The 18,829-nt window shown below is 41.7% G+C and overlaps 1 protein-coding gene and 1 long non-coding RNA gene across 2 annotated transcripts; one reads left to right on the top strand and one right to left on the bottom strand.

Moving 5' to 3' along the window:
- Positions 1-1,461: 1,461 nt before the first annotated feature.
- On the bottom strand, positions 1,462-8,341 carry slc35b2 (solute carrier family 35 member B2). Its single transcript, XM_084700908.1, has 4 exons — positions 8,095-8,341; positions 6,802-6,989; positions 6,538-6,698; positions 1,462-3,706 (listed from the first exon to the last, which is right to left on the bottom strand). Exons 1-4 carry the CDS (start codon positions 8,112-8,114, stop codon positions 2,777-2,779), a joined length of 1,299 nt encoding a protein of 432 aa, XP_084557034.1. The 5' UTR covers positions 8,115-8,341; the 3' UTR covers positions 1,462-2,776.
- A 6,742-nt stretch (positions 8,342-15,083) lies between these two features.
- Positions 15,084-17,862, top strand: LOC146286422 (uncharacterized). The gene is made up of 3 exons (XR_014758482.1): positions 15,084-15,221; positions 15,685-15,959; positions 16,198-17,862. It is a non-coding gene; the product is annotated as an uncharacterized LOC146286422 (long non-coding RNA).
- Positions 17,863-18,829: the final 967 nt, after the last annotated feature.

Below are 18,829 nucleotides of genomic sequence, written 5' to 3'. Positions count from 1 at the left end.
ATCTGTTAGGTGGTAAAACTGATCTGGGGAACATAATTTATTAAGGCTTTCTTTCCAGAGCACTAAATTAACCGGAATAGGAATATACACCGTATGTCAATATCTTGGTCTGTCGTGTCTTCACATGTATCAAGTGATATGCAGGAGGGTTTGAACCTGGGAGCAAAGTAGTAAATCAGAGAAGCCAGGTTTAGAAAAACACCTGATTAAGTTTGCACCCCTGCAAAGATCATGAACACATGAGTATTTTGTACCTACTGAACCTTCTATTATGCTCAATATTAATAGCTATTTGATTTTCAAGACATTTATGTTCTGTTATGTATAGCAAGAATGAAAGTCAGAGTTACATACAGGCTGCTATACTGTGATTTGGTTGCTCAACCACCGTCGCATACTCAACACTGTCAGTTTATACATGCTGACAACCTAATTACTACAGACAGGAAATTGGCCATGCAAAGGAGGGTGGGAAGGAAAGTTCAAACATTCTTGAGAGAAAATCGCATACAACCTGTGGTACAGCCCACAAGTCATGACCTTTCTGGTGAATCTAGGACATCATTGCAAACATCACACCCATTACATTAACAGTCTGTTCCGACAGTAAGCGTCCTGAGGAGTTAAGCCCTGACATCCTTCCAGTTAGAGTGAAAGCTCTTTGTGACTGGTCCCACCCTCCCCCTGCCCAGACAGCCCTGTACTCCCTGCTTTGCTCTCCCTGCTCTCTTGCATTACTAACAAGAGGAGAGAAGGAGCTGGCGTCACTTGAAGCCAAACGGAGGGGTGAGAGGTGAGGGGAAGTTCCCCAGAAGAGTATGTGAGATCTACACTTGCACGCAACAGTCTGACACTCACATCCAGTTAGGACCTGGGGGACAACACAATCCAGGGGGCAGAACACAGCTACAGGGGCATAATGAAAAGATGAAAGAATCACTCCATGTGTATAAAAACCATTAATGATTTTATAGATTAGAGAACAATGCACTAGGGAATATTCGATTAGGCTGAACACATTTCATAGGGTTAAACTACCATGCCACCAATAAACTATTTTCAGAACAATCATATCATTGATCTTATATAGCTTTCTAGTAAGAGTACTCAAGGTCGCTTTACAGAGTCTAGCATTCATTCAGACAGTCAAACCAGTGGTGGTACAGAAACATGGCTGCCAATCAGTGCCTATGGCTCCTCCGACTGCCACCAACATTCATTCACATTCATATGATGCATGTCTTTATGATGGTGGGGTAAACTCCACACAGAAAGGACCTGGAGCGACCGGGGTTTGAACCAGGAACCTTGCTGTGAGGAGACAGTGGTAACCACTGAGCTACCGTGCTGCCCCCTTGGAAGGTCAATACTGCTTGATGGAAAATTAATCATTAGCACCCGCTAATTAGCAAGACATTAAGTGTATCATATTTAGTCACAAAACAACAACAAATCCAACAGTTCCATGTACATCTTTACTTGTATTTTATTAATACAGTGTACAAGAAGAAATATGACAAATTATGAATATATATATATTAACAAACTAATGACAAAAAACCAATGTATCAATAACATTGCATTTCCCTTTATGCTTTCAGAAGTCCACCATGTGAAGTCTTCCCTACTTCCATTCCATTCTTGAGGGCAACATCTCCACTTCAACCTCCTCACACAAGCCCGTTCTGAAAAGACCATCGCGGACAAACAAGTAACGCAAGAACACATGTAGAATAAAAATAGTACCGCGTGTTGACATGTTAGTTTTAAGTTAAGTAAAAGATCTTCACTCACTTCCCTGGCAATGTGCAGGTATATGTACAAAAATACATTGACATTATCATTTTCATCATCAGTTTCCTCTTGTAACAGTGCAATACAGCTGTTAAAACTATAATATTTGCTTTGGGTGGATGAAGTTGGGTCACCCATTCATACAAACAAAGCTATAATGCTATTGCATACAGGATGTCTACTGTGTACATTTCACATTTTGTAGTGTGAAGGATTCATTCATTTCAGTCTAACAATGACAGGAGTATTCAAGAATAAAACAACAATTTTAGATGGTCTGCTGACAGAAAGCCATAAATGGGTTTGCAGGGAAAACCATTCCCCTGTGTACTGGTTAGACCACAACTTAAAAGAAACGTTGTTCTGACACGTCTTGAGCCAAAAAGCCATGAGATTATTTGTGAACTACACATTGTCTGTGATCTGAGAGAGTGATGAAACATTCAACAAGCCTGCTCCTTTTCTTACAATACATTTAGTTCAGCAGTATTGCATTTTCACAGAGTAGTACCAATGCAGCACACAACACAATCATGCCATGTCCAAAAAGTGATGCAACTGCCATTAACAGTGAAAAAAGATTACACACCTAAATGTATATGTGTGTACGTGTGTGTACGTGTGTGTGTGTATATATATACACACACACACACGTACACACACTCCAAAAAGGGGGCAAAACTCGTCCGTAGTACGTCCCAGTCCCAGTAACCGTTCGTCTGCCTGCTAAGCCACATGTGGTTGTGTGAAGATGGAGCCTCCCAACAGCGGGGGGACGGGGGACGGGGGGGGGGACGGACCTCAGACAGCCTAGAGTGCGTATCATGCCAAACACCTTCAAACAGGAAGAATCCCTTTCAGTACCCCCAACCATACAAAGTAGAAATCCATGTCACAAATACTTAAAAAGTCAAAAAAAGAGACGCCAACAGAAAGGTGCCACCAAAAACGTGGCCTCAGTTCTCCCTCCCTCCTGACCCGACTACACCTTCTGTAGCGGCTGGGCTGCCCTGCGGCTCGTCTTAACGCGGCTGCGAGCGTACACGCGCAGGAAGAGCGCCAGGAACACCACGGCCACGCCAAAGCTCCCCACCACGGTGACGGTGTGGCCGTACAGGAAGCAGGAGAGCAGGATTGCGATGGCCTGCCGCAGCGTCATGATGATGGTGAAAACGGCGGCGCCAAACTGGGCGATGGTATAGAAGATGAAGAGCTGTCCACAGGCCGAGCACACGGACAGCAGCACGGCATGGACGGCAAACTCAGAGTGGCGCATCATGAACGCCAGCGAGTCGAAGAAGGCTCCCTGCTCCAGCAGAGATCCCACCGTGAACAAGCAGGAGAACAAGTTCACCCCGAACATCATCTGAACCGACGACATCTTGTACTTGAACAGGTTGTCCTGCCAGTTGGAGGTGAAACTGTCAAAGACGATGTAACCAGCCAGGATGACCACCCCGCTGAAGGTGGTGACGGTGGAGGGGTGCTTGGTGGCTGTGCTGGACAGCAGAAACATACTGACACCCACAGAGATGAGGGCTGCGGTCAGGTACTCCCAGTACTCGTAACTCTTGCGGGAAACTATCTTGCCCATGAGCATGACTGGGATGACCTTGGAGGCCTTGGCCAGCACCTGGGTGGGGAAGCTGATGTATTTGAGAGCCTCATACTGGCACCAGCTGCTTAGGATGTTGGACAGCGAGGCGAACGAGTACTTGTACATGGGGGCGCCGTGGCGTGGCTGTTTGAGCAGGACACACCAGAGGCCTGACACGGTCAGGGCCAGGATACGGTTCATGAACACCAGGAACTGGGAGTCCTTGAAGCGCTCGCCTTGGTCCTCTGGTGTGGTGGCCCCGTACGAGCGAGTCATCACCCGCTCCTGAAGCACACCCCACGTCAGGTAGGAGGCCTGGAGAGGGACACAACAGCCATCACTTCTTTACATTACTTCTCTTAACTAATAATTAGGGCTGCAACTTACGATTATTTTAGTAATCGATTAATCTGTCGATTTTTTCCCGATGTAATCGATGAATCGGATCAAAAAACTAAAAAGCATTAATTTCCAACCCTTTATTCAAAAACAGAACTGACAGTGCAAATACACAGTGCAAAACATCTTCATAGTGTGCACAAACAGGCACACAATTTTGAAAAAGTTATTAATATTAGGGTGGATTTAATGCTATTTTCAGAGAGAGCAATTTATTTGAATTTTGTTTAAAACATTTTTGAAAATTGGAAGGTTGTGGAAGTAGGCCAGACTTTATTATAATAATCTGGTATATATGTATGATTTTTTGACTCAATTTTGAAAAAAGTTACGATTTGCAAGGATTAATCCTCGCAAATCGTAACTTTTTTCGAAATTGTGTCAAAAAATCTTAAATATAAGCCTACACCAGATTATTCTAATTAAGTCTGGCCTACTTCCACAACCTTTCAATTTTCAATAAAGTTTTGAACAAAACTCAAATTAATTGCTCAATCTCTGAAAATAGCATTAAATCCACGCTAATATGAATTACTTTTTCCAAATACACGTTTTTGCACATCCTGAAGATTTTTTGCACTGTGAATTTGCACTGTCAGTTCTATTTTTGCATAAAGGGTTAGAAATAAATGCTTAAAAAAAAAAATCTGATTCATCGATTAATCGAAAAAAGAATCGACAGATTAATCGATTATTAAAATAATCATTTGTTGCAGCCCTAATCTTAATTATACAACAGTTAGTTATGACCAGGCCCAAACGGAATACGCGGCCGCAGAATTCCGACGAAAACCCGCGGATTTTCAAGTAGAACTAATTGGTCTGAGGCAAAATGTAAATACACTTTTCAACTCATATTACGTCTCTTATTAAAACGTTAGCCAAAAATGCTAAGAATTGAAAAGGAAACACTTACAGACCCAAATTACAGCAAGAGACAGGGCCAGGGAGTTTTCAGGCGAACTTTTAAGGATGGTTCAATACTTTTTTGCAAAGTCTGTCAACATTCAATCGACCATATTTGCCGTCAAACTGTTGTGGAACATCTTCGGTCGCTCCGACATGAGAACAGGAAGGCTAGCGGAATTCCGCAGATGTATGCAGATTTTTAGTCAGAGTAACCGCAGAAAATGTGAAAAAAAATCTGCGTGTTCCCTTTGGGCCTGGTTAGGACCTCAAAATCTGAAATTGATGATACCCTGGGTAAAGACCTCTTCATAGTTCTATTAAAGATAATAACACGCAACTGCATGTGTTATCAGTAATCAGTTTTCATTAGTGTAGGTCAACTTCCCTGCATACTGAATATTCACTATCCACTTTCTATTGTGTTGGTGGTTAGCCAAAACAGTAGCCTGACGTTGTCATACTCATAATTCTAGTCAGAATATGAGTCTGAGATCTCTCCGTTGGGCTTTGACTACAGGGCGTGTTTCCAACGAGCCTGGAAAACAAATGCCTCTTCGCTCAATTGGATAGACCTACAACAAATCAGAGCAACGTAATATGTTGTTTGTTCAAAACAAATTCAATTTAAGTGCTCTTTTGTGACGTGGGTGATTACGTTACTGTTGATCATCTGTCCATCATTGTATAAAGCCCGCCCTGGCAATTTCATTGGTACGCCCAGATCCTGGTTTTCTATAGCTGTTCCCCAATACGAGTCCCTCCAGACCAAACTTCCCGACCACATTTTTTTGTGGGCGGGGAGAAGTTGGGCTGGCAGCCAGGCTACCAAAACAATACTTCCTCCCTAAACAATACTACCGACATTGTCACCCATCTCTACTTCAATCAGCACTGTATCAGCGTTAAAATATCAAATTGCCTGCATCTGCTAAGTGACAGTGTGCTCAAATAACGCAAAGTAAGGGGGTCATGTAGCAACCATTCAAACTCTCGCTAAATAACGCTGCAGTTTTTGTTTTGTTTTGTTTTTTTGGGGGGGGGGGGGGCAACAGGCTTTCATAACATTTTCTAGACATACGTTTAGACAAATTGCGAATGAAAATGGTGTCCTGTGGCTGGACAACATGGAAATATATTCCATGGAGAAACTGACTCATTATTTAAGGACTAACGCAGGGTCCCATGATCAACACTGGAGAAAATGGACTGTATACAAGAGATAAGATGGGTCGTGCTCTCAGCTGGTCTAGATCAAAAATGGTAAAGAGAGAGTAGTGCCCCCCCCCCCACACACTCTTTTCCTTCTTTCTCTTTTTGTTTTTCTTCTTTTGCTGTGTTTTGGAGTTTGTCTAGTGTAATATCATTTATAAAATACATAAAAAATACATTAAGACAAGTTATTTGATGACTTGGCTAGACAACACACTCACTTCTCCAGTGTTAGATTCAGGTACAATTACAAACTGGAATGTTAACCACTCCTTTCGAGTTATATCAAACATTTATAAAGAGTTTTTGCGTTGACAGTTATATTTGTGATAAATGCGTGATACACTCCAGAGGAGTGGTTTAGTACTTTTCACAGTGAAGATTTAACATTCCAGTGAATTTGTACCTTATTTCTTAACACCGCTTGACTAAAAGACTAAAAGTTGCTTGACTAAATCAAGACCAGGGTTGATGAGTTAAGTAGTGTGTGAGTATTAACCATAGGGCTTTAACAAAAAAACGAAACTAAGAAAGGTTTGGTGTTTAGTTCCACTGTAAGGCTTTGCAGACACATAAATAATGTTGCAGACGGATAACAATCCAAGTGATACTCTGCTCTGGATGCCCACCTGCAGTCCAGCTGCACAGAAGACCAGTTTGATGGCCTGTTTGGTAGAGGACCCCGAGTCTGCCTCATTCCTGGGTGCTATGGACACATCATCCAACAAGCCTGCTTTGGATTCACTCCCAAACACACACGCCTTTACGACAGGATAGCAAAGGCCATGACCTGATCAAAGGAGAAAACAAAGACACACAACAGCTTGTATCAGCACCTGACTCAAGTTGGATGACTATCCATCACACTAAATAGCAGAGAGAAGCCCACACACCTGTTTCTAGGTAGTTTATACGCTTAAAGTAGCCAATGAGAAAGTAGCCAGGGATGATGATGGTGCAGTAGCCAAGCACGTTGAGGAAGAAGCGAAAGAGCCAGACGTCCTTCCAGTCCTGGAGCAGCGATGTGTCTTCACCTGCAGCCAGTGCCGACGACAGCAGCCACAGCAGCCCGGACCAAACCCTAACCACACACACACAGAGCACATGTCACACACAGCAGCACTTATTTAACGCAGGTCAAACACACAATCGGATTCAATGTTCATTTGATCGAATACTTATAAAAAGGCCTGTTCCATCATTGAAATGAACAGGTTACAATTTCTGTATAGATTACCCTGGATGAATGTGCGATTGGAAATAATTTGTAAGACTCAATTTCAATGGTCTGTGTGAAAATCCCTGGGGTAGGTCCCCATTGGAGAGCCTTATCCTCTAAGGCTATATCAACCAACACACTTCGAACCTTGAAAATCTCTCCTTAAAAAGCAGCATGTCAAAAACATGCTCCAATCAGAAGCCACACAGAACTCTCCTCCAACAGACCTTAGAACAGCCACATATAACAAATAAACCAACCCTCTGCTGAAAACCTAATCTGGCCAAGGGAACGTGAGATTCTGTTCGTCGTTGAACAAACTGTACTGCACATTCACCATGAAGGCCTGTCTGCCTGCCACAGAGGCTCTTTGTGTACATGTTTTACCCCTGCTTGGAAAGCCAGGCCACAGAGTCCGGACAGCCCACTGCAGTACGACCTGGGCTGTGAACAAGTCATTCATTACAGAATGCACTGCTCTGTATTGCACTTTCACACCAGAGAATTGACATGTTAACTTTTTCTGAAAGGTTTTGGTGCATCTTTGATTGCTACGTTTACTAAAATAAAGAGTATTGTACTAACTTTAAAAACAATTCCATACAAACACATTCGCTCCACAATTTGACAGGTTAAGATTCAAGTAGCAACGTAATTATGTATTAGAATAGGATGTACCAAACATATTAGAAGGAAAATCACCATCTGACAGAATGAGTACACAACACATTTTAACCTTTCCAAGCTAGCCTACGAGAATTAACACTGCGGAATTCTAATATTCTAATTTAACTAGTTTTGTGAGAGAGCTACATGGAGGCTACATGGTAGCACATTCACAAGGATGTGCTCTGAATTGCAGTTAGATAGCAAGCATGTGCTAAATCAAGGCATTAGAAGTTAATTGTGGCATGGAACTTTAAAGTAATGGGGTTAAGACTTGAGCATCAGCACAATGTGTTCCTACCTCCAAGAAAAATATGGCATTTTCCCACGACCAACTATTCTGGCCTGATACCTGGCGTTGCAAACACGCCCAAAAATTCAACTGCTTTCGCTCCTTTGAAGCATGTAGACACAAACTGAGCTATACTGGCAGAAGTCTTCTTAAATGAAGGTGCCTGTATTCGTGTTGAACCACTTAGTTTGTTCGCTATGCCTGCACAACTATCAATTGCTGATGTGTTCACTTCGGGAAAGTGTCCACTCCTTCTCAATCGAAGACGGAAGTTACGTAAAAAGGGTACTTTTCCCTTGCGTGATAGTGCCGCCTATAGGGCTGGATGAAAAATGCACGACATTACATTTAGAAAAACTACTAGTGCACAGTCGGTGAAGATGCGAATGAAAGACATGGGCGTCAGCAGCATTTTGAAAGTGGGGGGGACACATTTTGCGGGGGGGTCTGGGGGTTTGTCCCCCAGAATAAATAAAAAAATGTAGATGCAATTTCCCGCATTCTGGAGCATCTACCACAACTATTTACCATAGTTGTTATACATATACTGAGGGGCTGGACATTCAAATATTTTGAAAACTAAACTTCCCAATAAGCAATGGGACATCTTCAACTACCTGTCACCTTTCAGCACTCACCTCAGCAACAGAGCTGTCTCCACTGTCCCTGCATGCTGCCCCTGCCTCTGACTCACTCTCAATCACAACCACCTAGGCTATATCAGGAGACATGGAGATGCATTGAGCATTCTTTCATATTGATAATTGACATAAGCTTAATGTAGATTGTTCATATGAAGATTTCTGAGATGTAAATCATGTCAGCGTATCAAATTCACAATTGGTATAGGTTTAGAAGCCTAAGAATTATGTAGGATACATAAAATATTTGCATCTCCCTAAAGCATGACTGGACAGTTCAGAAATGGTCAAATGTGTGTTCAAACCTGTAGTCTTTTCCAAAGATCATATCCTTAGGATGTAAGCTTTCAGAAAATACATGGGTTAGGTGGTTGAATCTGTTTCCCTAAATGGCACAGCCCAATAAAGTATCAGCCATATACTCCATTTACCAATACCGAATTTATTATGCATGGGCAGCATACTAATATGGAGAGAAGGGCGTGTCTCTTGCCTCGTTAGATGACATCCTGAGGGTATAAGCTTTCAGAGGATATATGGTTTTAATGGTTGAATCAGTTTTGCCTTCATGTTACAGACTAACATGTAGTAATGAAATGCTACGAATTGCCAAAATTAAAAGTTGAGCAACCTTGTTAAATTTGGAAGACAATTTTGAAATAAAGGGTTTTTCTTCTTTTTTTTCCCAGTCGTTGGAAAAGCTAGCATGTTAGCCAAGGTTAACTCCAGATTAGCTCACGGTTGTTATATATATAATATATATATATATATATATATATTATTATATGTTATGGCAATAAAAAAACACCAGCAATTTCTTTTGTAGCTACTTGGAAAAAACATCCTTGTCATCCCTTTCTGCCTGAAACAGATGCTTTGGTCTGAACACGGCCAAAAGCACAACATATTTCAGACCCAGATTAAGAAATCAACAAATGCTGTTCCACTTGTAATGGGTAAATAAAGTATGCTATTGTCTAGTGCTAGATATAGGTAAAAAGCTTGCTTTTCTAGCTAGCTATAATCCTAATGTTTGCAGAAGGATCTTTGTGACTTAACGCTAACTAATGCTATTATAGTCAGAGAATGCCTCAAGGGTGCTTTGGCCATTGAAGGGAAAACTGGGGCAACTCTGACTTACTTTCCTCTTCCTCAAAAAAAACCTTATGTCCATCTCGTCTGTGGAACAGTCATGTCTGAAGTGCTAGCTGCAAGCGCGATGCCTCTATCAAAGAGTATGGGAGTTGAATCTGCGTGCGTGACGCCGTTTGTCTAGAAAACGTGGAGTGGAATTCTATTGCTATGGTTATTCTCCCAACTGAGAGTGGAACGGATTTGATTGTGAAGCAATGGAAAGATCGCTAGTAGACCAGTAGACCAGTCATTCACTAATATTTTGATCGCAAAAGTGGGGGGGTGCAAACGACTCTTTTTTTTAAGTGGGGGGGATGTGACCTCCCCAAGTTACATTGCAGCGACGCCCATGCACATACAGATTAGTCCTACTGATTGAAGACGTTACACAGTCAACATGATAATAGAGGGGGGGGGGGGGGGGCGTAAAAAAAGTGTTCTAAACCCTCACTAATGTGTCTCTGAAAATGTGACTACTCCAACGCTCCAACCACTCTCCTAGGCTATAGTTAAGGTTCCAGACATCCCATCTCCAGGAAGTTCCGGGAGTCTCCCGCATTTCAATAGCGGCTCCCGGACAACCGCAAATATACAATCACCCGGAATTCGGGGATTTTGTATTTAGAGCGAGCGCGAGACTGTGCTATGTGCATTTATGGTCGAAACAAGTGCATATCGGGGGCGGCCTAATTTTGGCCAAATAGACGTTCAAATAAAGTAGCCTACTAAATTCGTACGAAAATTGCCCCTGTCGTATGCACGTTCGTGGATCGCTAATATATCCATTCCTCAAGAAACTTACCAAGGAGGATAAAGTGGTAGTGCCCATGTCCGTGACATGCGCTGGTCATGGGCGTAGGTTTAGGGAGGGACGCGAGATACTAGTCCCCACCAATATTATATGATGACAAAAATGTCCCCACCAATTATGGTTGCCAACTTTCTCAACCCCAAATGAGGGACACTTTCTTCCAGGTGCGCCCACGCACATGCTGTGTTGTTTATGTATCAAGGATGAGACGCGGTTTGTTTTAAAGTTTAACATGAGCATGTGCTCCTGACTTTATTATCTCCCACTCTCTCATCATCTACCGATTCTTCATCGAACACCCACAAGGTCCTACCACTGGATAGCCCCCTCTACTGGTCACATCCAGTATTACATTGCATATCAACACATCCCCTTTGCCTGAAGCAGTGAACAAAAACATGCTTTAATGAACTGCAGGAATTCAGTGTGGTGATAAAAACAAACTTTCAATTATCAGTCAAGATAGCTTATACATGTAAGTTGAAACACATTTGAAATTTAAATCATCTTCACTTGAAATGGAAAATAGTATAAATGTGGTTAAGTTGTTTAAACTTGAAACTTTAACTTGAAATAAATGCAAAATATATGTCAGTTAAACACGGTAAGGGAAGTTTTCTTGCATTGATGCAGTAAAATAATAATTTTTTCAACTCGTAGTATGAAGTTGAAGCAAGTGATGAAAAGTTGAATGAACTAAAAAAGTATTGTTGAGAAAACTAGAACATAGTTGTTGTATCAACTTTATGAACTTTAATTTGAGAGTTGAAACAATGGCAATTTTCAAATCGAGTGAACTGGCATTTTCAAGGCAGCAGGTGGACTTGCATTTGCAAGTTAAACTAACATGACATGTTTTACAGTGTACGAATAGTCTGGATGAACTCACTGAGGCTGTGACATCATACATCAGCTTCTGTGAGGACTGCTGTATACCAACACGCACCAGGGTGAGCTTCAACAACGACAAGCCCTGGTTCTCAGCAGAGCTGAGAAGGTTGAGGTCAGAGAAGGAGGAAGCTTTTAGGAGTGGGGATAGAGACAGATTCAAGGGGTCGAAGAACAAGTTTAGCAAGGCGGTAAGAGAGGATAACGACTGTACTCTGAGAAACTGAAGCATCAGTTCTCTGCTAACGACTCTGCTTCTGTCTGGAGAGGGCTCAGGCAAATCACCAACTGCAAGCCCAGAGCCCCCCACTCCACTAACGACTCCCGCCTGGCCAACGACCTGAACAAGTTCTACTGCAGATTTGAAAGACAATTGGACAGTCCTGAACTACCCCTTCCCATCCATGAGGCCTCCCCCCTCCCCCCCCCCTCTACAGTGATGACTGTCCATTCAGGAGGGTGAAGTTAACAGACTTTTCAAGAGGCAGAACCCTGCTCAGAAAGGAGCTACCAACATCTTTAACACCTCCCTGGAGACATCCCATGTGCCAGCCTGTCTCAAGTCCTCCGCCATCATCCCTGTGCCAAAAAAGCCAAGGCCAACAGGACTTAATGACTACAGACCCGTCCGACTTATCTCAACCTAACTCAAAGTTGCAGTAGCTTATAATTTCAAATTGGGAAAACTTCAAAACCTTCCCTATTTTAACAAAACTCAAAGTTGCAGTAACTTATTACAATACATTGTAATGACTTTAAAACATTTCTTATCTCAACTCAACTTCCAAGTTGCAGTAACTCATGATTGTGCTTTGTAACATCTTTAGAACCCAATTAAGGGTTTGCACATGCAAATAATCATATAAAATGTATTGATTCAAAGCTTATTTTTTTTATTCAACTGTATGAAATGCAGAGAGCCATAACTGACCCAATCAGGCCAAACAGTACTTTCAAAATGTTGCAGCAAATGCTTTATGTATTACTAATAGTAATACTGTCTTTACATCAACAATTCACACAATGAAATCCTTGAAATCCAGACAAATACAGATGTGTGTACAGATCAAACTACACTTAAAAAAAAGTGCAAAAATAAACGTCTGTCTGGTAGCAAACTAAAGCAGAGACAAAATGCACAATTTCATGTACACTTGAACAGATATTAATTTTATTTTGTATGTTGTAAAGAGGCTTTTTTCTACTCGCCCAAACAGTACAAGGCTGACTTCTGCCACAGCTGCATCTCCCCCATTTCCTTATAGTGACTGCACTCATCGCCATCTCCATAAGGGAACAGACCAACTACGCATAGATAACTCATAGAACCCCACTTAAAAAATGCTGAACTATTTAAATAACAGTGTTGCCTGGACAGTAATCATTGTGGATGTCATTTAACATATACATTTTTAGTTTTCTTTGTTTTTTACTTGAATACTATGTAACAACAGCAAGGTTAGATTACAGTCCACAATTGGGCAGCATGAACATTGACGATTAAAACCTGGCCCAACATTATAAGAAGAATCGAAGAATTGGATTACAGAAGGAGTTTGTTTTTGAGGGATCTGACTCTTGCCGAGAGATCTGTTCCAAGCTCCAAGAATACCTTCTGAAATGTTTCGAAGGTGTACCTCAGTTCCTTGGGAAACTGAATGTTTAAGGCATATATCAGTCCACAGAGCAAAGCAAAAGCCGTTGGCAGGTCAGGGAGGTCTTGTAAGACAATGTCTTCTTCTCGAACCACAGCTACATTTGTACATTTGTGTATTCTTCTCTTGTAGTAAGTATCCCCACAATGAGGCCCTTTGTCTACTCCTCTTCCGGGTCAGTATCCTTGTGATGTCTAACAGGAAAGACAAACATATGATTACTAAATCAAACTGACAGATGTTTTACAAGCTTTAGAGTATTTGTACTTTTACTTCTTCCCCTGATGCAAAGTTGCATTCTCACCAGACAACTCCTGAACAGCTTCTCATGACTGTCACGGAGATAAAGAGGAAGACCCTACATTTCGTTGCTATGCCAGGACCTGTTCAGAAATCGGAATATCAGAAAAGAAAAGAGAAAAAAAGGAGAGAGCTAGCATCGGCATTCGATCCTCAAATTTAAGTAATAAATATTTTTTTTCAGTCAACTCCGAAAGAAGCTCCCAGCCAGGCTGCAGAGACGAGCAGCAGTAACCACGATGCTAGCCAAGAGAAAGCCAGTTAGAGCAAAGCTGACACTGAGAAAGCGCATGTTCTGCATTGCTCTGAGGGCATTCTGCACTCTACCTGTAACTTGGCAGGAGGAGAAAGGTCCTTTTTCAGATGGCTGTATAATAGGCAAAGAGGAAAGCAGGTAAATTGCATTTTATACCAGAAAATGTGGTGAGTGTAGCAGATCTCAGTGTGTCAAATTGTTCTGTGTGTGTGTGTGTCTGGCCCGGTGCCACACAAGTTGTTAAGGCCTCTCAGTTATATTTATTAAACTTTATGTTTAAGTTTTATGTATAAAGATGTATTTGTTTTGCTATAATGTAGCTCCCATCACTGAGTAAGTCTCTCTAAGTTTACATGTTTTATGTAGGAGAGAGCGAGTACACACTTGTATGTGTTAATAAGTAAAGACCTATTGGGGGAACCATTCAGTGGATCTTTTCAGGGGCCCAGCAATTTCTATGGGCGGCCCTGGCCCTGGACAGCTGTGCTGCTAATGCATGCACATTCTGGGTTTGATGTGATCTTAGTTAGTGACTTCTACACCTAATGCGAGCGTGCGGAGCGGGCAAGAAAAATAGTTAAGCTGATTTGAGCAAAAAATAGTTTTGGGAATTTCATGTAAAATACACATACCCGTTTTTTCAATTGACAAAACCATGTCTAGTGAATTTTTCAGCCCCATCTTTAAGTTTCTTAGCCTGGTTTTCCATCGTTATATTGTTACTAGCTAGCTTTTGTCAGTTCCACTGTTGTGTGTAAACGAGACTATAAGCTACGACAGTGACACCCGAAGTGCATTATATCCATTTTAGGCCTATTCCATAATTTTGTTTGATTGCTGTCACAGCAGAAAATCCTGCTGTTGGAAATGGAGGCAGGGTTTTCAGTGCTTTAGTGGCGATCTCAGAATAGACTTAATCCAAAACACTGATAGAGTTGTTGTCTCAAACAGGCTTCATTGAGTGGTAACTATCACTTGTCATGTGTCAAGAGGAAGAGACGCGCATGACACCGCTCAATAAAGCCCACAAACTTTTTCACAAACAAAAAAAATTGTAAACACGTCTTTGCAGAGCTTTTTTGCTGGGAAAAGCAGTGGCGCCATTAGCGGGGGGGCCCCCCACTGGCCCCCCCATCGCGAGTCGCATATTGTCCGTCATCAAGATTATTATTTATTTTTTTCATTAATGGAATTTCACCTTCACTGTAGGACAAATCAATGTAAAACGTAAAACGTTTTAAACATATTTTAACCACAATCTACGATTGAAACACTTCATCATAGAAATCCAAGTATCTCCCCACTCAGATCCTGTCACATATCCTCACACTCAGAGCCTGTCACCCCTCCCCCCACAAGAGGTTGCACTGGGCCAGGTTAGAGTGCAGCCTAGGTTGGTACATATAGAAGCGGGAGTTTATCGTCGATTGTCGACCAAGTTCAAGGAAAAAGTGAGTACAAATATTGAATAAACTGTTTTTGAATTTTAAATTACCTATTTACAGTAGGCAACCTCACGTTGGTAAGCTACAATAGTTATATAAATCGGTATTTTAGGTGGCCTGTACCAACTTGGGCAATTCGGGCCGATCACACCGAGAGTGTATTTTTAAAACATTGCACTTAAAACCCCATTGTTTGCTATGATACGTCAGTACAGTTCTGTTAAATTCCATATGCGCTTTTTTTTGTTTTTAAGGCAGACGCTTTTCTAAATACACTCTTGAGTGTTAGTAGTTTCGGCCCATAACTGAAGTTGAACTTGGGACTGTTAGAGTATCTGGATAGCTGGCGTTGTGGGATGGTACTGTATAGTGTGAGCTAAGCTAGCTTCGATCAGTAACTATATGTCAATTTGCACACAATGAAAAGAAAGTCCATGTTGGATATTGCTTTTTTTTTTTTTTTGAAAAGTGGTTCCGGGGAGACGCAGCAGAGCGTTAGCTCCGAACCCAATGTTGTTGTCGAAAGTGAGGATACCATTGGTGTCAGTGAGCAAGCATCACAGGTAGAGACAGAGAAGAAGCAGGACAAAACAGAGGCAGAACATGACAGCGACGCCCAGACACTGGCAGCATCACAGTCAGCAGTTTTGCAGGATAGTGTGGAACAGGTAGCAGAAAAAGAGGTTGACAACCAAGCGAGGCAGGACTCAGCTAACGCTGTTCTATCCGTTCCTGGACCAACAGGTAAAGCTATGAACGTGACAGAGCCCCTCAACATATGAATTGCTTGGCAGCATAACATTATTACATAAAGCCTTCTTATTCATGTTTATTGGTAGTTGAGTTTGAAAAGTCTTAGTATAAATGTTTACTTGTTGATATTACGAATGTAATCGGTAATTACTTTAAAGAGGGAGTAGCAACTCTTATTAAAGTTATTTCAAAATTAAAGTGACTGACTTTCCGTCTTGTTTCATCGTAGATATATCCCAGTCAAGAGTTGAAGGGCCTAAACAGCCACAACTGAGGCTTTTCCCTCGGACGCTCCAGGGAAATAGAAGACGGAGCTTCATGAAAGAATGGTACAGTAAGCAGGAATGGATAGAATACTCGCAAAGTAAAGACTCTGCGTACTGCTATGCTTGCCGGCACTTTAGTCTCCCTTCCTCAGGTAATTCAGTGTTCACATCTAAAGAGGGGTTCAAAAATTTGAAAAAAGCAACTTAAAAAGATGGGGGTTTTGTTGGCCCTGCAAAATCCGAATCACATTGTAATGCTATGTAAGCATGGGCAGAATATAACAAGGTGACTGCAGGCGAATGCTCTCTCTCAGCCTCATTAAATGCAGAGTATAATAAATTAGTGAAGGAAAATAGAGAATACATAAAAACTGTTGGAGAAACCTTGCTCCTCACAGCCACGCAAAACATTGGACAGAGAGCACATAATGAAACAGAATGTCAGAACAAAGGAAACTTTCTTTCTATTATGGAACTGCTAGCAAAGCATGATCAAACAGTCAAAATAAAAATTACATGTCAAAGAAATGCTACATACCTTGGTCATAATGTGTCAATGGGTCAATATGTGAACGTTTTCTCACCTTTGAGGCAGCAGAGCGCCTCAATGCTGCCGCACTTTCACAGAAAATTATAGAAATACTACAGAAGTATGGCCTTGACTACAGAAACCATCTAGTAGGGCAAGCATATGACGGTGCCTCTGTTATGAGTGGAAAGAACAGAGGTGTGCAAGCACGCATCAAGTCAGATGCCCCCTTAGCTTTTTATGTTCACTGCAATGCACACTGCTTGAATTTAGTATTAGTTGACAGTGTGAAATGCATCCCTGAAGCCTATTGTTTCTTTTCACTTTTGCAGAAACGGTATGTTTTTGTGTCTGGGTCATATGTGCACCAAAGGTGGTTAGAGGTACAGAGGGAGATGTTTCAGGGCCCCCGAGAGAGTTCCAAAGGCTGATAGAGATACGGTTGGCATGTAGGTACAAAGCTTGCAAGACAGTGAGGGACAGACTGCCAGCTATCATGCGTCTACTAAAAGAAATTGCTGAAGAAAAAAATGGTGACAGAGCTGTAGAGGCAAGAGGTTTTATTGGCCAAAATAGATCTGAAGTTTGTTGGACTCCTTGTTACATTACCCAATGTCTATGGTGAAATAAATCATCTATCAGATGTTTTACAGTCCCCACAACTCAATTTGGGCACAGCTGTTACCCTTATCGACTCTCTTGCTGAAACCTTGAATAGTTATAGAGATGGCTTTCACTTTAATGATATTTGGGACAGTACTGTGACCCTTACCGAGCAATGCAACATCGGTATTGGACCTCCAGGGCATCAGGTCACACCAAGCTCTTGGCTTGAAGGTTACTACATTTCCACTCCAATAGCTCAAAGACAGGTCAACACTGATAAGGAATCATTTCGGGCAGATTATTTTATTCCCATTATTGATGTGCTTCTCAAATCAAATCAAATTTATTTGTATAGCCCTTTTTACACGCAAGCATGTCACAGAGGGCTTCACATACGCCCATAGAACTGCCCCTCAACCAACCTAAATCCTAAAGGAAGACAAGGAAAAACTCCCAGAAAAACTCCCAACGGGAGAAAAAATGGAAGAAACCTTGGGAGGAGCAATTCAGAGAGGGATCCCCTCCTCCAGAGACGGTTGGTAAGAGAGAGGAGCAAAACACAAGCTAAACATAGTCATACAATGTCAATGGGTTTTGAAACACCAAAATCCATTGTTCGGCTTTATAGACGTTGGATGGGACCTGGAAACTCGCTGTTGGCCGTCATGGAGACTGGTTTCCGGTTGACGACCTGGTCCAGCGTTGGTAGACCGACGACCAGGCAGGTCCTGACAGCTCAGACCCCCCACACCACAAGGGATGTGTGGGGGGGACAGAGAGGAGAACTCTCTGAGGTGAAGAGAAGATTTTCAAAAGAAAATATTGTAATACTGGAAGGGATACAAGCTTTGAATCCCTGCAGTTCCACATGTTGTGAGAAGAATGTAGTGTTACCATTTGCCTTACAATATAAATGCAGGACCAGGGTTCTAGAGTATGAGATTCCTCAGCTAAAACAGACTCTAAATGGGAAGAAATCTAGTGGTTTGAAAACACCAACCAGTTTATTAGAGCTTACTGTATTTCTTGAGCCATATAGGGAGATGTTCAATGAAATGTTTAAACTATGCAAAATAGCACTTGCGTTACCTGTGAGGACTGCAGCCTGTGAGCGCAGTTTTTCAGTGCTAAAGTTAATTAAAACAGCCTTAAGGAATACAATGAGTGACGAGCGGTTGAGTAATTTGGGGGTGTTAAGTGTAAAGTCAAGAAGGGTTAAGGCCATAAATCTAGAGGATTTTGTAAATGTGTTTGCCCAAAGACACAAAAACAGGCGAATAAAGCTGTTTTGAAAAGAATGTAAACATGTCAGTAGTCCCTGATAATATAGGTTTTATTTTTTTCATTTGGGGTCTTTTGAACATATCTTTATACTTATATATTGTTTATGTTTATAAAAAGGCACAACAAGGGCCAAATAAAGCTGCATTGAAAAATTGTTTAATGTTTTTGAACTGTAT

Source organism: Hypomesus nipponensis, chromosome 6 (assembly GCF_054491055.1).
Source record: "Hypomesus nipponensis isolate SF chromosome 6, ASM5449105v1, whole genome shotgun sequence".
In the NCBI taxonomy this organism is placed as follows: Eukaryota; Metazoa; Chordata; class Actinopteri; order Osmeriformes; family Osmeridae; genus Hypomesus; species Hypomesus nipponensis.
Note: the sequence above shows the minus strand (reverse complement) of the source record. Positions and strands in the feature narration are given on the sequence as shown.

Bases quoted from the DNA above. Each gene is read 5' to 3' on its own strand.
- slc35b2 (XM_084700908.1), bottom strand. From the start codon at position 8,114: ATGCCATATTTTTCTTGGAG. The intron at 6,699-6,801 runs GTGTGTGGGCTT...TCCTTTGATCAG, and splicing joins TATAAACTACCTAGAAACAG to GTCATGGCCTTTGCTATCCT. The intron at 3,707-6,537 runs GTGGGCATCCAG...GTCCCTCTCCAG, and splicing joins TCTGTGCAGCTGGACTGCAG to GCCTCCTACCTGACGTGGGG.